A 15,481-nucleotide genomic window follows, 5' to 3' on the forward strand; every position below is an offset into this window, starting at 1 on the left:
TAACCACGATCCCGGTAGAGGGGACTCCTGCCTTTAAGGATCCCACGGACAGGAAGGCCGAGGCAGTGGCCCGTTCCTTGTTTACATTTGTGGGGTCAGCAATGCGACCAGTACTGGCATCTGCACTTGTGCTGAGTGGGCAAAACGTTAGCATTGGGGGAGCAACAGGCTTCTCCTGTCTGCGTGGAACTAGCAGACCAGGTAGTGCAAGGCCTTAAGTACGTTTGTGACGTGGCCTGGATACCCTCCCTCTGTTATCCAGGGCTTCAGTGTCAGCAGTGGTACTGAGGCGCCTGATTTGGCTGAAATGCTGGTCGGCTGACCAGACATCTAAAAAAGCCCTGACGGATTTACCCTTCCTTGGCGAGCGGCTCTGTGGAGCCTCGTTGGATGACATTATTAAAAATGTCACAGGTGGTAAGAGTACCCTACTCCCACAGGCCAGGAAGGCTAAGGAGCCATGCCATAGGCAAGGGCCCTCATTTTCCGCTCATAAATGGCTTTTTTTTCTGCCGGGGCTTTGGCGAAATGCCCCAGCCTGACAGGACGACCTCTGAAGGACAAAAGCCTCCCTGAAACTGCAAGCCTAACAAGCCTGCGAGCATAAGTGCTACCGCATGAAGGGTCGCCTTCGGGAGTTTGGAGCCCGGTGGGCCTCTCGGCTGTCTGACCAATGGGTCTGCAATCTGATTTCATCTGGCTACAAGATAGATTTTCGCTCTTGGCCACCAAACAGATTCTTCCTCTCCAGTATACCCATACTCCCGGCTCGCCAGGAGGCCATAATGGGGGCGGTAAGCGACCTGCTGAGTCGTGGGGTAATAGTACCTGTTCCGGATTCAGAAAGATTCCAGGGGTTCTACTCCAATCTGTTTGTAGTCCCCAAAAAGGAAGGGGTACGTCCAATTTTGGACCTAACAAGCCTGCGAGCATAAATGCTACCGCATGAAGGGTTGCCTTCGGGAGTTTGGAGCCCGGTGGGCCTCTCGGCTGTCTGACCAATGGGTCTGCAATCTGATTTCATCTGGCTACAAGATAGATTTTCGCTCTTGGCCACCAAACAGATTCTTCCTCTCCAGCATACCATAATGGGGGCGGTAAGCGACCTGCTGAGTCGCGGGGTGATAGTACCTGTTCCGGATCCAGAAAGATTCCAGGGGTTCTACTCCAATCTGTTTGTAGTCCCCAAAAAGGAAGGGGTACGTCCAATTTTGGACCTAAAAGCCCTCAATTACTTTTTAAAAGTACAGAGGTTCAGAATGGAATCAGTTCGCTCAGTAGTCGCTGCACTCCATCAAGGGGACTCCCTGGCGTCTTTGGACATCCAGGATGCGTACCTGCACATACCCATATGCCTAGGCATCAGAAATTTCTGTTATTTTCAGTTGGGGAAGCCCACTACCAGTTTGTGGCTCTCCCTTTTGGCTTGGCATCAGCCCCCCCGAGTCTTTACCAAGGTATTGGCTCCTGTTTTGGTGTTGCTGAGACAACACGGGATCGACATCGTAGGTTACCTAGGCGATCTCCTACTGAGAGCATCTTCCACCTCAGAATTAGAGGATGTGGCGATCACCATGCAGACCCTGCAGGAATTTGGGTGGCTGTTGAACCTAAAAAAGTCAGTGATCGTACCTACTCAGCATTTGAAGTACCTAGGCTTAGTGCTGGATTCCATGGAAGCAAGAGTTCTTCTCCCTTCAGACAAGCTGCAGACTCTCAGAGCCACGGTAAAACTGCTGATGAACCGCAGGTGGTCTTCGCTAAGCTTCTGCATGCGAGTCCTGGGACTCATGGTCGCCTCCTTTGAGGCAGCACCGTATGCCCAGTTTCACTCCAGAGTCTTGCAGAAGGAGACCTTGACGAAATGGGACAAGTCTCTTTTATCCCTGGATCGGCAGATTCAGGTGAGGCAGTTAGTCAGGGACTCCCTGCTCTGGTGGCTGAGATCCCTGGCACTTCGGTCTGGGAATTTGTTCCTACCTCTACTTCGGACAGTGATCTCAACGGACACCAGCCTAACCAGCTGGGGTGGAGTAATGGGAGTTCAGTCGACCCAGGGCCTCTGGTCAGAGGAGGAATCCAAGTTGCCGATCAATGTACTCGAGCTGCGAGCGATCAGGCAATGCCTCTCCACATGGTCGATAAGGCTTCGAGGGCGTCCGATCAGGATCCAGTCAGACAACGCCACGGCGGTGGCATATGTCAATCACCAAGGAGAAACAAGAAGCTTGGCCGCCGCACGGGAGGTCACTCAGTGGGAAGAGCAACATATACCGCCCCTATCGGCTAATTTACATCCCGGGAGTGGAGAACTGGCAGGCGGGCTACCTAAGTCGCCAGATGCTGGACCCAAGAGAATGGGCGTTGCATTCGGAGGTGTTCAGGCTACTGTGCCTACGATGGGGCACTCCAAATGTGGCTCTTCTGGCCCCCTGTCTCAATCGGAAGCAAGAGATCCTTGGGCAGATGCGTCAGATGCGCTGGTAGCTCGGTGGGGTCAGTACAAGCTGATCTATGCCTTTCCTCCGCTAAAACTGTTACCACGTCTGCTCCGCTGAGTAGGCCGAGGGGATTCCAGTAATATTGATTGCCCCAGATTGGCCCCAGCGTCCCTGGTATGCAGACCTAGTGCGCCTGGTGGCGGACGCCCCATGGCAACTGCCGTTACGAGAGGGCCTGCTGTCTCAAGGTCCGATTCTCCATCCTGCTTTACCATCGCTGGTGTTAATGGCATGGCTATTGAGAGCCAGGTGTTGAGGAACCAGGGTCTTTCGGACTCAGTGATTCCAACTATGCTGAGAGCATGGAAATCTTCTTCTCGGAAGATATATCATCGTATCTGGAAGGCCTACATCTCCATGTGTGAGGAGAAAGGATGGCGTCCGCACTCCTTTTCTATATCCAGGATCCTGCTGTTTTTACAGCAGGGAGTAGACCAGAAATTGGCTTTAAGCACCATTAAAGGATAAATATCAGCTTTGGCTGTCATTTTCAGTGACCCCTGGTGTCTCACTCTCTAGTGAGCACTTTTGTTCAAGGGGTCCGACATGTTGTTCCTCCGGTGCGTCCACCGTTACCCCCATGGAATCTGAACCTGGTGTTATCCGCGCTTCAAAAACTGCCATTTGAAAATATCAGAGAGATCCCTCTGTTGACTCTTTTTCAGAAAGTGGTCTTTCTAGTGGCCATTACATCGGCCAGGAGGGTTTTGGAACTGGCGGCCTTGTTTTGCAAGTCACTCTATCTGGTTATCCACAAGGATAAGGTGGTGTTGCGTACGCAACCTTCTTTTCTGCCGAAGGTGGTTTTGGCATTCCACATCAATGAAGACATTGTGTTACCATCTCTGTGTCCTAAACCGACACATCCTAAGGAGGTGGCCATCCATTCCCTGTACGTGGTCCGGGCTCTGAGGGTGTATTTGTCTGCTATGGCTCCCTTTTGGAAGTTGGACTCCCTGTTTGTTTTGGTGGCTGGTCCGAAAAAAGGCATGGTGGTCTCTTCGGCCACCATTTCCAGGTGTATCAGACAGATTGTAGCACAGGCCTTGAAGGGGCAGGTGCCCCCTTTTCCGATCACGGCCCACTTCACCAGGGCAATTTGAACATTTTGGGCCTTCCGACATCAAGCGTCTGTCGCTTTAGGTGTGTAAAGCGGCAACTTGGTCGTCTGTTCACACCTTTACAAAGTTCTACAAGGTAGATGTCGGTGCATCGGCTGATGCCTGTTTTGGCTGCAAAGTTTTGCAGGTGCCGTGTAATTTGCAATTGCTCATACATTTTTTCCTGTTTTATTTGGGTGAAAAACACAGTTACTTTTAAGTAAATGCATTTGTTACCACAAGTTTTGAGGCTGTTTGTAAGGTAGTGACTCCCAGATTGAGGAGCATTCTATTTTTTTGTGGGTAAAAGTTCTATGCTGTTCCCACACTCTGTTTTTTGTGGGTGAAGTTTTATATTGTCTCCCACATGCCAATGTGGGTGAAGTTTTTATGCTGTTTCCCACCCCTCATTTTGGCACTGCTTGGGGACGTCCCAATGGTCTAAGGCTGGATTCACACCTATGCATTTTTTGTGCTTTTTGCATTTTGCAGATTTGCACTACAAAACATGTCCCATAGGAAACCATTATAAATGGACTGTAGTACAAATCTGCAAAATGCAAAAAGCAATAAAAGTGCATAGACGTGAATCCAGCCTAAGAAAGGAGCTGTGTCAGTCGGTGAACTTAAGAGAAAATAGGATTTTTTGTACTCGCTGTAAAATCCTTTTCTCTGTAGTTCAATGACTGACACAGCACCCTCCCCTCCTATCCTATTTTTTTATGTTATACTACTTGTTGACATACTGAGGCTGCAGGATGCAGGCTGGGGGGTTGTTACCTAAGGGACTGCCCCTTGGGCGGAACTAGAAAGTTCTGTTTTTTTATAACCTGTTAAAATGTTCTGCCTTATCCTCTCCTGAAGGTGGCGTAACAACCCGATGGTCTAAGAAAGGAGCTGTGTCAGTCAGTGAACTACAGAGAAAAGGATTTTACGGTGAGTACAAAAAAATCATATTTTTCCTTTTGGCCTAATGAAAAAACACAGTTTTTGGATGATAATTTTCAGCGGCTGAAATTTTTGTGCACTGCTAACTGACAGTACACTTTTCCTTTTAATACACCAAAAACGTGCCAAAGCTGACAAATACATTCTCCTCCTCATCTGTTGTGCACACACATATTGTATCTATATACTTTAAGTTATTTCTTGTTCAAATGTTTTATTGAAAAAAAGCTTCCAGTACAAAGGTACAGGTCATAACACACATAGGTAAATATTCACAGCAGGTTTAACTCAACATAGATGGAACATGGAAATGACCTCCTTCCAAGAACAAAGAAGGTACATTATAGTAATTGTGGGAGGACAATCCTCCGAATAGGCGTAGCAGAGTCATTTCAATTGGACCAACTGATAATTAGTAGGACTGGCAAGGACTTATGTAGGCAGTTCTTTTCTCTCTCTTTCATTAAGTGACACAGCTCAGTTAGGAAATCAGTGGTTTTATATTGCTACCTGCAGAAGAAAGAGATGCTGGGTACAAAAAAAAAAAGCAATCTAAAGAGCTGGCACCAAATCTCAATAGACTTATAGTTATTGTTTATTCTACTTGGGTGGCCAGTGCTTTCTGAGATTTCCATCATAAAGCATCAGTTTCTTAAGTTTGATGTAGCTCTATTGGCAAATGCCAGCTTTGACCAACATTTTTTGCACTCCCTACTGTAGTGTGATGCATCCTTTTAGGGCTTGATCTCACCTAGATTTTGTTTGTGCTTGGGGACTCTGCCCACTTCCGTGGTTAATGCTTGTGATTTGTCCCAGTGGTTTTTCCTCAAAGAACTATTGAAAAAATATAATTTATGTACTCACAGTAAAATTATTTTCTGTGAGTTCACTGAGGGACATAGCTTCTATTCTTCTATTCTGTTGGTTCTGATGTATTTGTCGAACATTTTTGCTACTTTTGTGTACCGCTAGACTGTCTACAAAATAAAATATAAATATTGCCAAAGGAAAGTCTTGTTCATCCCCCAAAAATATGTAGAAAAATATTACTTTATCCTTAACCCCTTCACGTCAACCGTATGTAAATATGCAGCCTCGGCTTGAAGGGGCTGTACGCAGGCATCACCCTGGGACCTTATTTTAGAGGCGGCAGTTGGCTTTCTTGGGATAACAATCGATGCAGCTAATAGCTGCTTGGCTGTCATCCCAAGCAGCAGAGATGTTCCCCCCCTCCCCACCTTCTGCGGCTCGCCTGTACTTTCTTGTCCCACCAGGAGGCCCGAGCAACCAGCCGGCATGTCCAACGGCTGCCAGGAGACCTGAACAAAGCTGGAATCGGCTTTGATCGGGTCTCGGATTTAGTAACCCAGAAGCGATGTCATGAAATCAGTTCCGGTTCACAGAAGACTTTAAAGGCAAATAAAAAATAAAAAAAAAGTCAGTATTCAAAACAGCCAAACTTGGCGTTTTGAATGCTTTTAAGTGCAAAGAGGGATTTGGGGTCTTATAGACCCCAGATCGCTCCATAAAGAGTACCTGTCACTGCCTATTGCTGTCACAAGGGATGTTTACATTCCCTGTGACAGCAATAAAAGTGATCAGAATTTTTTTCCAAAGGGATAGTGTAAAAAAAAAAAATAATAAGAAAAAAAATTGCGCGCCTCATCCCTTCATGCTCGCACGCAGAAGTGAATGCATACGTAAGTCACGAATGCGAATGTAAACAGTGTTCAAACCAAACACGTGTGAGATATCATCGCGATCATTAGAGAAAGAGCAGACATTTTACCACAAGACATCCTCTGTAACTCTAAACAGGTAACCTGTAGATATTTTTAAAACGTCGCCTATGAAGATTTTTAAGTACCGTAGTTTGACGCCATTCCATGAGTGTGTGCAATTTTAAAGCATGACATGTTTGGTATTTATTTACTCAGTGTAACATCTTTCATATTATATAAAAAAAATTGAGCTAACTTTACTGTTGCGTTTTTTATTTTTTATTCATGAAAGTGTATTTTTTTCCTAAAAAAATGTGCTTGAAAGACCACAGTGCAAATGCAGTGTGACATAAAATATTGCAATATTTTCAATTTACAAATACTGTACTGGTGACCCCACAATAGAGATAAAACTTTTTTTGTGGAAGGGAGGTTAACAAGACATGTGGCCACTCATTAAAATTAGAATAAAAGAGGTTTAACCTTAAACTACGTAGAGGGTTCTTTACTGTAAGAGCAGCAAGGATGTGAAATTCCCTTCCACAGGTGGTGGTCTCAGCGGGGAGCATCGATAGTTTCAAAAAAACTATTAGATAAGCACCTGAACGATCACAGCATACAGGGATATACAATGTAATACTGACATATAATCACACACATAGGCTGTCTTTTTTCAACCTCACCTACTATTTAACTATGAGTGCCATTTTATTCTCTAGGGTCTCTGCTAAAAAATGTGTATATATATATATATATATATATATATATATATATATATATATATATATATATATATATAATGTTTGGGGGTTCTAAAAAATATGGATTTTAACTTGTAAGTAACAAATGTCAGAAAAGGCTTAGGCATGAAGGGGTTAATAAAGTTATTGCTGAATAAACAGGCCCCCAGCAGAGATGTAAAAATAGTTATAGTCTATAAGGGGTATACAGGCACGAGAATTGGTTAAGTACAATAGGCCACAAAGTGTTCTGGGAATCCTTCATCCGACTTCTCAAAAAGAATGCATCCGAAGCCCAAAATGACTGGATAAAAGCTACAGAGATGCTTTGGAAAGCTGTGTGTAATAAGAAAGTTAAAAAATGATATAAAGCTTTGTGGTGAACTGAGGGATGTTCTGAGAAGCATTGCAGCAATTGTTATTTGATTACATTAGCAATTGACTATGTGAGTATACTTCTAGGATGGAGCTGTTCTTTATGTTTGCTTTCTGCTATTTTTCCAGGATAAACACGGCCTTGGCTCCATTATTCTTTGCAGACCAGTTCTTACAGATCTCCACATCTCTGCCTTCTGAGTACTTATATGGTTTGGGGGAACATCTCACTTCCCTTAATTTAAACACCACCTGGTCCCGCCTCACATTTTGGAACAGAGATATTTCTCCTCAGGTAAGACTAATGGAACAGTTTATTGAAGTTGCATAGAAATTCAGGGGTTTTGTGTCTACAAAACCAAAGTCAACTATGTACAGTGCCTTGCGAAAGTATTCGGCCCCCTTGAACTTTTCAACCTTTTGCCACATTTCAGGCTTCAAACATAAAGATATAACATTTTTATTTTTTGTGCAGAATCACCAACAAGTGGGACACAATTGTGAAGTGGAACGAAATCTATTGGATTTTTGAAACTTTTTTAACTAATAAAAAAATGAAAAGTGGGGCGTGCAAAATTATTCGCCCCCCTTGCGTTAATACTTTGTAGAGCCACCTTTTGCTGCGATTACAGCTGCAAGTCGCTTGGGGTATGTATCAGTTTTGCACATCGAGAGACTGAAATTCTTGCCCATTCTTCCTTGCAAAACAGCTCGAGCTCAGTGAGGTTGGATGGAGAGCGTTTGTGAACAGCAGTTTTCAGCTCTTTCCACAGATTCTCGATTGGATTCAGGTCTGGACTTTGACTTGGCCATTCTAACACCTGGATACGTTTATTTGTGAACCATTCCTTTGTAGATTTTGCTGTATGTTTGGGATCATTGTCTTGTTGGAAGATAAATCTCCATCCCAGTTTCAGGTCTTTTGCAGACTCCAACAGGTTTTCATCCAGAATGGTCCTGTATTTGGCTGCATCCATCTTCCCCTCAATTTTAACCATCTTCCCTGTCCCTGCTGAAGAAAAGCAGGCCCAAACCATGATGCTGCCACCACCATGTTTGACAGTGGGGATGGTGTGTTGAGGGAGATGAGCTGTGTTGCTTTTACGCCAAACATATCGTTTTGCATTGTGGGCAAAAAGTTCGATTTTGGTTTCATCTGACCAGAGCACCTTCTTCCACATGATTGGTGTGTCTCCCAGGTGGCTTGTGGCAAACTTTTTTTTCCTTTTTTTTTTTTTTGCCACCTCAGTTTATGCAGGAGACTTAATTCACCTTGCAGCTCATTTATATCTCCTCCTGATTTCCACATCATCGTGGCATCGTGGCATATTTCCTTACTTAAATTTTATTTTAAACAAGGTTAAAATCCAATCAAGACCGGGTGGACAGGCAAAATATCGCGCCTCGCCACCCGTTAAACTTTTTAAAGTAAACTCAGCAAATTTTTCTCATAAGTCTACTCCTGGGTGCATATATTCTATTTTCTCCCGCTTCACCCCTCGCCACCCCCCCTCCCAGTCCCCCTTACCCCCCCATCGCAAAGGGAAGCACAGGAAATATACACACCCAAGACGGCTAGGAAAAAGCTATAGACTATAAGAGCACACGTTATATCTCATCTACCTATGAGGGGATCCCCAGTTTCACCAGCCCTGCGCCCCATATTCTCTCGAATTTCTTAATATTGCCCTGTTTAACAAAAAAAAACCTTTCATTGTTAATTATTTTTATTATATTAACTAGCCAAGTTTCAGCTAGCAGTCTAAAGTGTGACTGCCAGTTTTGAGCAATTAACTTTCTTGCCTGAAAAAGGCATCTATTAACTGGTATAAACTTATTTTTTGGAATTGTATGTCCCTCCGGTATAGCCAACAGGCAAGTCCTTGCCGTTGCCTCCAATGTTAAACCGAATGTTCTATTTACATGATCCACAACCTGTGTCCAATACCTAAACAACTTCGGACACCTCCAAAACATATGAATAAAATCTCCGACTTGGCCGCATCTGGGACACTGATCATTATCTCTCCAACCCAGTTTAAACATTTTCCTGGGAGTATGGTATACTCGATGGAAAAAGAAGAGATGGGAGGCTTTCTGTGAAGGAGAGATAGAAACCTTACTTCCCTGTTCCATTATCCAATCCCAATCAGATATGGACAATGGGCCCATGTCCCTCTCCCATCTCTTCTTGTTTTCAACTACGCCATTTCGATCTAAACTTTTATCCCCAAGTCTGGCATATAAAAGCGAAATCAGTCCTTTAAGCGTATCCAGGGACATAATTTGTGAAAAAACCGGGATCTGGATCAACTGCACCTCTTGAGCCCTAAATTGTGCCTGGATTGCATGTCTGACCTGAAGATATTTATAGAACGAACGGTTCGACAAGACGAACTCTGACTTTAGGTCCGCAAAAGATTTAATATCTGAACCCTGAAACATCTGTGCTAATCGGTCTAACCCTTGGACTACCCACTCCCTGCATCTTTCTACTTTAAATAACTCGGTTAGGTTTCTATTGTCCCACAAGGGGGCCAATATGGATACCTTCTGGTACCCCAATAAAGTCTTGACTGTTTTCCAAAGTTTGGCGATCTGGATAATTGTTGGGCAATGCATATCGAACGAGTTTGCCTCGTTGCCATAAGCGTATTATGTGGACATCCTATCATCATTAATCTATGGCAAGGTCTAACTTCATTTATAGCTGTTGCTCCTGCTAAATGCTGTAACTGAGCCGCTAAATGAAGTCTAGGGTGTGGAATCGCCAACCCCCCCTCTTCCGACGGCAGCTACAACGTCCGTAAGCTAATCCAAGACGGCCCATATAAGAAGTGTAAATAAGGATTCTATTTTCTTAAACCACCTCACACCAATCCATATCAGTGTGTTGTGTAGAAAGTACAAAATTTGAGGAAGCCATACCATCTTGACCAAGTTGCAGCGCCCCGCAATCGAAAGGGGGAGGCGGCCCCAAATGTCCGCCTTTTGTTTTAACTTTACTAGGAGTGGGGATAAGTTATCTTCCAAGTAAGAATTTACATCCTTTGTAATCCACACCCCCAAGTACTTAAACTTCTCTACCATCTTCAAATTTGCGATATCCTGTGGAGTATAAGTAAGCTCCATATCCAACGGGAGTAGTGCAGATTTGTCCCAATTAATAGTTAATCTGGACATATGTCCAAATTCTCTAATCAATCTCATCACCGCTTTCAATGAAGTTTGAACATCCCCTAGAAAAAGCAAGACATCATCTGCGAACAATGCAATTTTCTCCTCCAACTGTCCTCTCCTAAATCCCTGTATATCAGGGTTAGCCCTAATGGCAATGGCCAACGGTTCCACTGCCAAGACAAACAGTAAGGGGGAGAGGGGACAACCCTGCCTCGTACCTCGTTCCAGCAGGAACGTCTCAGAAAACTCATTATTAACTTTAATTTTCGCTCTTGGGTTTGTATAAAGCAGTTTTATCCATTTAATAAAATTTGGACCAAACCCAAATCTATCAAGGACCTTAAACAAATATTCCCACTTGAGACTATCGAATGCCTTGGCTGCATCCAGAGCCAATATTGCCCTGGAGCCTCCATTATCCACCGGAATTTGAATATTCAAATAAAGTCTGTGAATATTGATACTAGTAGACCTATTCAGGATAAATCCCGACTGGTCAGGATGTATAAGCTTATGGATACTTCTTTTCAAGTGTGTTGCAAGAATTTATTGTGGCAAACTTTAGACGAGACTTTTTATGGATATCTTTGAGAAATGGCTTTCTTCTTGCCACTCTTCCATAAAGCCCAGATTTGTGCAGTGTACGACTGATTGTTGTCCTATGGACAGACTCTCCCACCTCAGCTGTAGTTCTCTGCAGTTCATCCAGAGTGATCATGGGCCTCTTGGCTGCACCTTTGATCAGTCTTCTCCTTGTCTGAGCTGAAAGTTTAGAGGGACGGCCAGGTCTTGGTAGATTTGCAGTGGTCTGATACTCCTTCCATTTCAAAACGATTGCTTGCACAGTGCTCCTTGGGATGTTTAAAGCTTGGGAAATCTTTTTGTATCCAAATCCGGCTTTAAACTTCTCCACAACAGTATTACGGACCTGCCTGGTGTGTTCCTTGGTCTTCATGATGCTTTCTGCGCTTTCAACAGAACCCTGAGACTATCACAGAGCAGGTGCATTTATACAGAGACTTGATTACACACAGGTGGATTCTATTTTTCACCATCAGTCATTTAGGACAACATTGGATCATTCAGAGATCCTAGCTGAACTTCTAGAGTGAGTTTGCTGCACTGAAAGTAAAGGGGGCGAATAATTTTGCACGCACCACTTTTTTTTTCAGTTTTTTATTTGCTAAAAAAGTTTAAAATATCCAATAGATTTCGTTCCACTTCACAATTGTGTCCCACTTGTTGGTGATTCTTCACAAAAAATGAAAATTTTATATCTTTATGTTTGAAGCCTGAAATGTGGCAAATGGTTGAATAATTCAAGGGGGCCGAATACTTTCGCAAGGCACTGTATATTGTAAAAATTGTAAGCCTACACTTTAGATTCAATTGTTTATATAAAGGTAAAAAAAAAGTTTGCTTTTTATCTTTGGAGCAGAGCAGAGACTTCTTAAAACTAAAAGTTATTTACATGTATCATTCCATCACAGCGCCAAAAAAGGGTGAATTACGCAAATAATTTCTTTATATCTGTGACCAACTGTTGATAGCTCTGCCCACTATCTTGAAATGAGGTATAATCCTCTTGTGTTTGGATATGTGATGGAATGAGACATGATTGCCTTCTTAAGGCTATACTGTGTTTCACACTGAATGAGTTGGGAGGGGAACATTTTGGCTCCTTTTAGCCAACCATACTAATTTTATTAATTGCCTAAAGAATATATTTTGTTAGAGCTGTTTGAATCCACCTGTATAAGTAGACAGTAGTGTGGATTTTAGAAACCCTTTCTTGGGGAAGACAAATTTATGACGCCCTATGTCTCCAATAGTTAGGCTTTGAACTTGCAGTGGAGAGAGAAAAAAAAAAGAACCTATTTGACCACTTCTTTTTCTTGGCTTTTCATGGCTGAGCAGATGTGAACCAGTTCAATTTAGCTTCTGTTATTTGATTCCATGTGAGCTGTGTTGTGGCTGTGTTCATTCACACACATCTTATGCAGTATGTAACATTCCCTGTATTGTCTTGAGAGCTTTGGATCCAAAAATAATACATTTATTACAGTTTGCTTACAAAGCGATCAAAGCCAGAGAGTTAGCTCAAATGACTTATAGCCGAGATTCTACCACACTTATTCCTGCAAATTATAATGTATCTACCATCAGTGGGCAAAGGTCCGGAAAATGTTGCAGTGATGTCAAGAACATACAGATTCTCAGTCACCTGAAACACAGCCGAAGAGTCCAAGTGTTCAGCTCCTCCTGCTAAAAATACAGTTCCGACAGTGTTTAGGAGAAGCAAAGTCAAATGCATACCATTTTGTCCAATGAGATAAAGTTTCCTCTTCTCCAAATTCAATGAATTCCAGATTGACGGCTCCTGAGAACGGTACAAGGCACATAGCTTTGTGAAGGGAGGCATCTTTCTGCTAAATGTATGTGTGAGTCAGGAGAACTGAAGGGGATCCTCTGTTTGTTGGGAAAGCTGTGTGTCCATTTTGAATACTGGGTCTTATCGCTGTTTGACAAGGTGTTTCAGGTGATTGATGCAACATTCTCTTAGGATTTTGAACAGGAGCTGCAGATATATCTTAGTTTTTATTAATTTTGGCCCCTTGAGGATGTCTCCGATGACGAAGCAATTCAATTTGAGTACCTTTCTTTATATAATAAAACAAATTTAGTGGCTTTACACTATAGAGCTTTGTGTCTGTTTTTACATTTGAATGGTGGCATATGTTGAGCGGAATTGGTGTCTATAATTGGACCCTGCGGGTTGCCTTGGTGATTCTGGTACGCACAAGATTATTACAAAGGCTCTTTGGTGTTCATCAGTGCTGCAGACCTCTTAAAACATGGGGTCTTCCTCTCTGGTAAGCAGCTGGGTTTATTAGTAGTGGCGGAATTTACGGGGGACTCACAGTGTTGAAAGTGTCATTCGGACAGCATTTATGAATCATAGTGAACTTACCGCTTTATGTATGTAGCACTACCCCCCGAAGGAGCCGCTTGAGTATATTTGGTTCTATACTCTGCCTCTCAACCCCAAGACCAGTCTCAGTCCCTCTGGCACACCTGGCAATAATGTTAGTGCAAACACCACCAATGAAAGGCACATATTTTACTATAACACAGAAATAGTCTTTACTGTGAAATGTCTTTAGAATGGGAACAACAGTATATCTGAGCAATAGGCAAATATATCTCAAGTAAATTAACCATGTAATAAGCACTGAAATCAGGAGAAATAATAACTCAATGGTATTGTATGGCTGCTTTGAGGAGACTCCTCAAGGCGAGTAACCCCAACAGCAGAGCCAAACTCTTTAACAATTGACAGATCACAAAATAGCAGACACTGTAACGGATTGGTCACCACTCTACTTAAATTGAGCTCTATGAGTCCAGGCAGAAGGAGAGCAGAGGAATGACCCTTTCAGACCTCTCCCTTCTGTCCCCTGACACCACAGGCCCAGAAAACCGTAAAACACTACACCTAGTTCAGGGGTCAATAGGAGTAACCTTCAAGTTTAGATTACCCCGCTCATACACTATATATACTGAGTCCTGGGTATGTTTGTGTGCCCGTACGGCACCAGTAACTTTAGTCCCTTGGAAGAAAAAGGCCTTAAATCTTCAGTTAGCCACTTTAGTTGGTGCACTTCCTGTTCAGTAGGAGTGATGACAAGCGTACTGTGTAATTCCTGTAGCAGAAAGAACACTTTTGCTGCCTGGCAGCGGATGAGTGCAACTCAGTGTTCTTTTAGTGTAGGTAACCACAGGCAACATTGTCTACATGCAGTGTCTCTGTATTTCTGTAAAACTGGCAGCCTCTGGGTCCCCTTTTCTTCTCTTCCCCCAGAGAATGCTGGGATGTGTGGTCCTGTTCTCATAGAAGGCTATGGGAGTGTTTGTGTTAGGGACTACATGTCCCACAATTCTTTCCTGCAGCAACTTTGGCTGATGATTGGCTCCTTGTCCCCCTGCCAATGAGAAAGGAGGGGAGGGAGCAAGGAGGGTGGCTGACTCTGTGAGCGCCGCTTGCACATACAGTAAATGCGAGGAGGAAAGAGGGGGAGAATTCCCCTGCAGGATCTGACAGGCATGCTCTCCCTTGTGAGAGCCGATCAGTGCCGGTAATTCCGGCAGCAGCACCCGCCAGGAAGTGTGGGGCTGTGGGGAACCCACTACATGTACTTCATGCTTTTTGCACATTTGGGTCATCACGTATAGTTTATAGTTTATATTTTTTTACCTCAATGAATTTAAGATTATAGTTTTCATTAATTAGTGCAGAGAATTTATGAATCTTAATGTTAAAAACGCCAGAATTTAATGCACAGTGTTCTGTTTTGTGTCATTGGCCGATCTCAGATGACTGTTGATATTGGCCTACAAAAAGGCACTTATTATAATAAACTATGTCAGTTCTTTACCTGCTGCTGATATATCAAATTTCTTTTTGTATTTCTAGAAAGATACAAACCTCTATGGCTCGCATCCATTTTACTTGGCCTTGGAAAAAGATGGTTCTGCTCATGGGGTTTTTCTACTTAACAGCAATGCCATGGGTTAGTATTATTTGGGCTAAATGATGTAAATGTCTCCAGTGCCATAGATATCCTCTTCAGCACTTACTGTTGCAATACGAATTGAAAGTGATTTTCTTTAGTGTGACTTTGCATATTCTATGGGGTCAAACCGCACTGTAAAACACTTCAAAGTAGTGCAGGAACCTTTTCTAAAGTCACAATGTGCTAAATTGCATTGATAAAAACAGGCACGATTGAATGTAATGTGTTTTTCCCTTGTCATGAGACTCTATACGACTCAACAGAACAAAATATTACAGTGCACACATGCAAAAAGTCATTTACCTCTTGCAAGGCTATTTAAAACACCTAAACATTATCAAA

At 43.2% G+C, this 15,481-nt stretch overlaps 1 protein-coding gene across 1 annotated transcript in view; it reads left to right on the forward strand.

The window, feature by feature from the left end:
* The window catches only part of GAA (alpha glucosidase), a 215,772-nt gene that overhangs the window by 45,413 nt on the left and 154,878 nt on the right, over nucleotides 1–15,481 (forward strand). Inside the window, exons 4-5 of the mRNA XM_077459632.1 lie at nucleotides 7,515–7,680; nucleotides 15,040–15,136. Coding sequence (XP_077315758.1) covers nucleotides 7,515–7,680; nucleotides 15,040–15,136 — 263 coding nt within the window. The remainder of the gene's footprint in view (nucleotides 1–7,514; nucleotides 7,681–15,039; nucleotides 15,137–15,481) is intronic.

Source organism: Lithobates pipiens, unplaced genomic scaffold (genome assembly GCF_037356315.1).
Source record: "Lithobates pipiens isolate NorthernLeopardFrog02 unplaced genomic scaffold, aLitPip1_a1.2 Scaffold_28, whole genome shotgun sequence".
Lineage (NCBI taxonomy): Eukaryota > Metazoa > Chordata > Amphibia > Anura > Ranidae > Lithobates > Lithobates pipiens.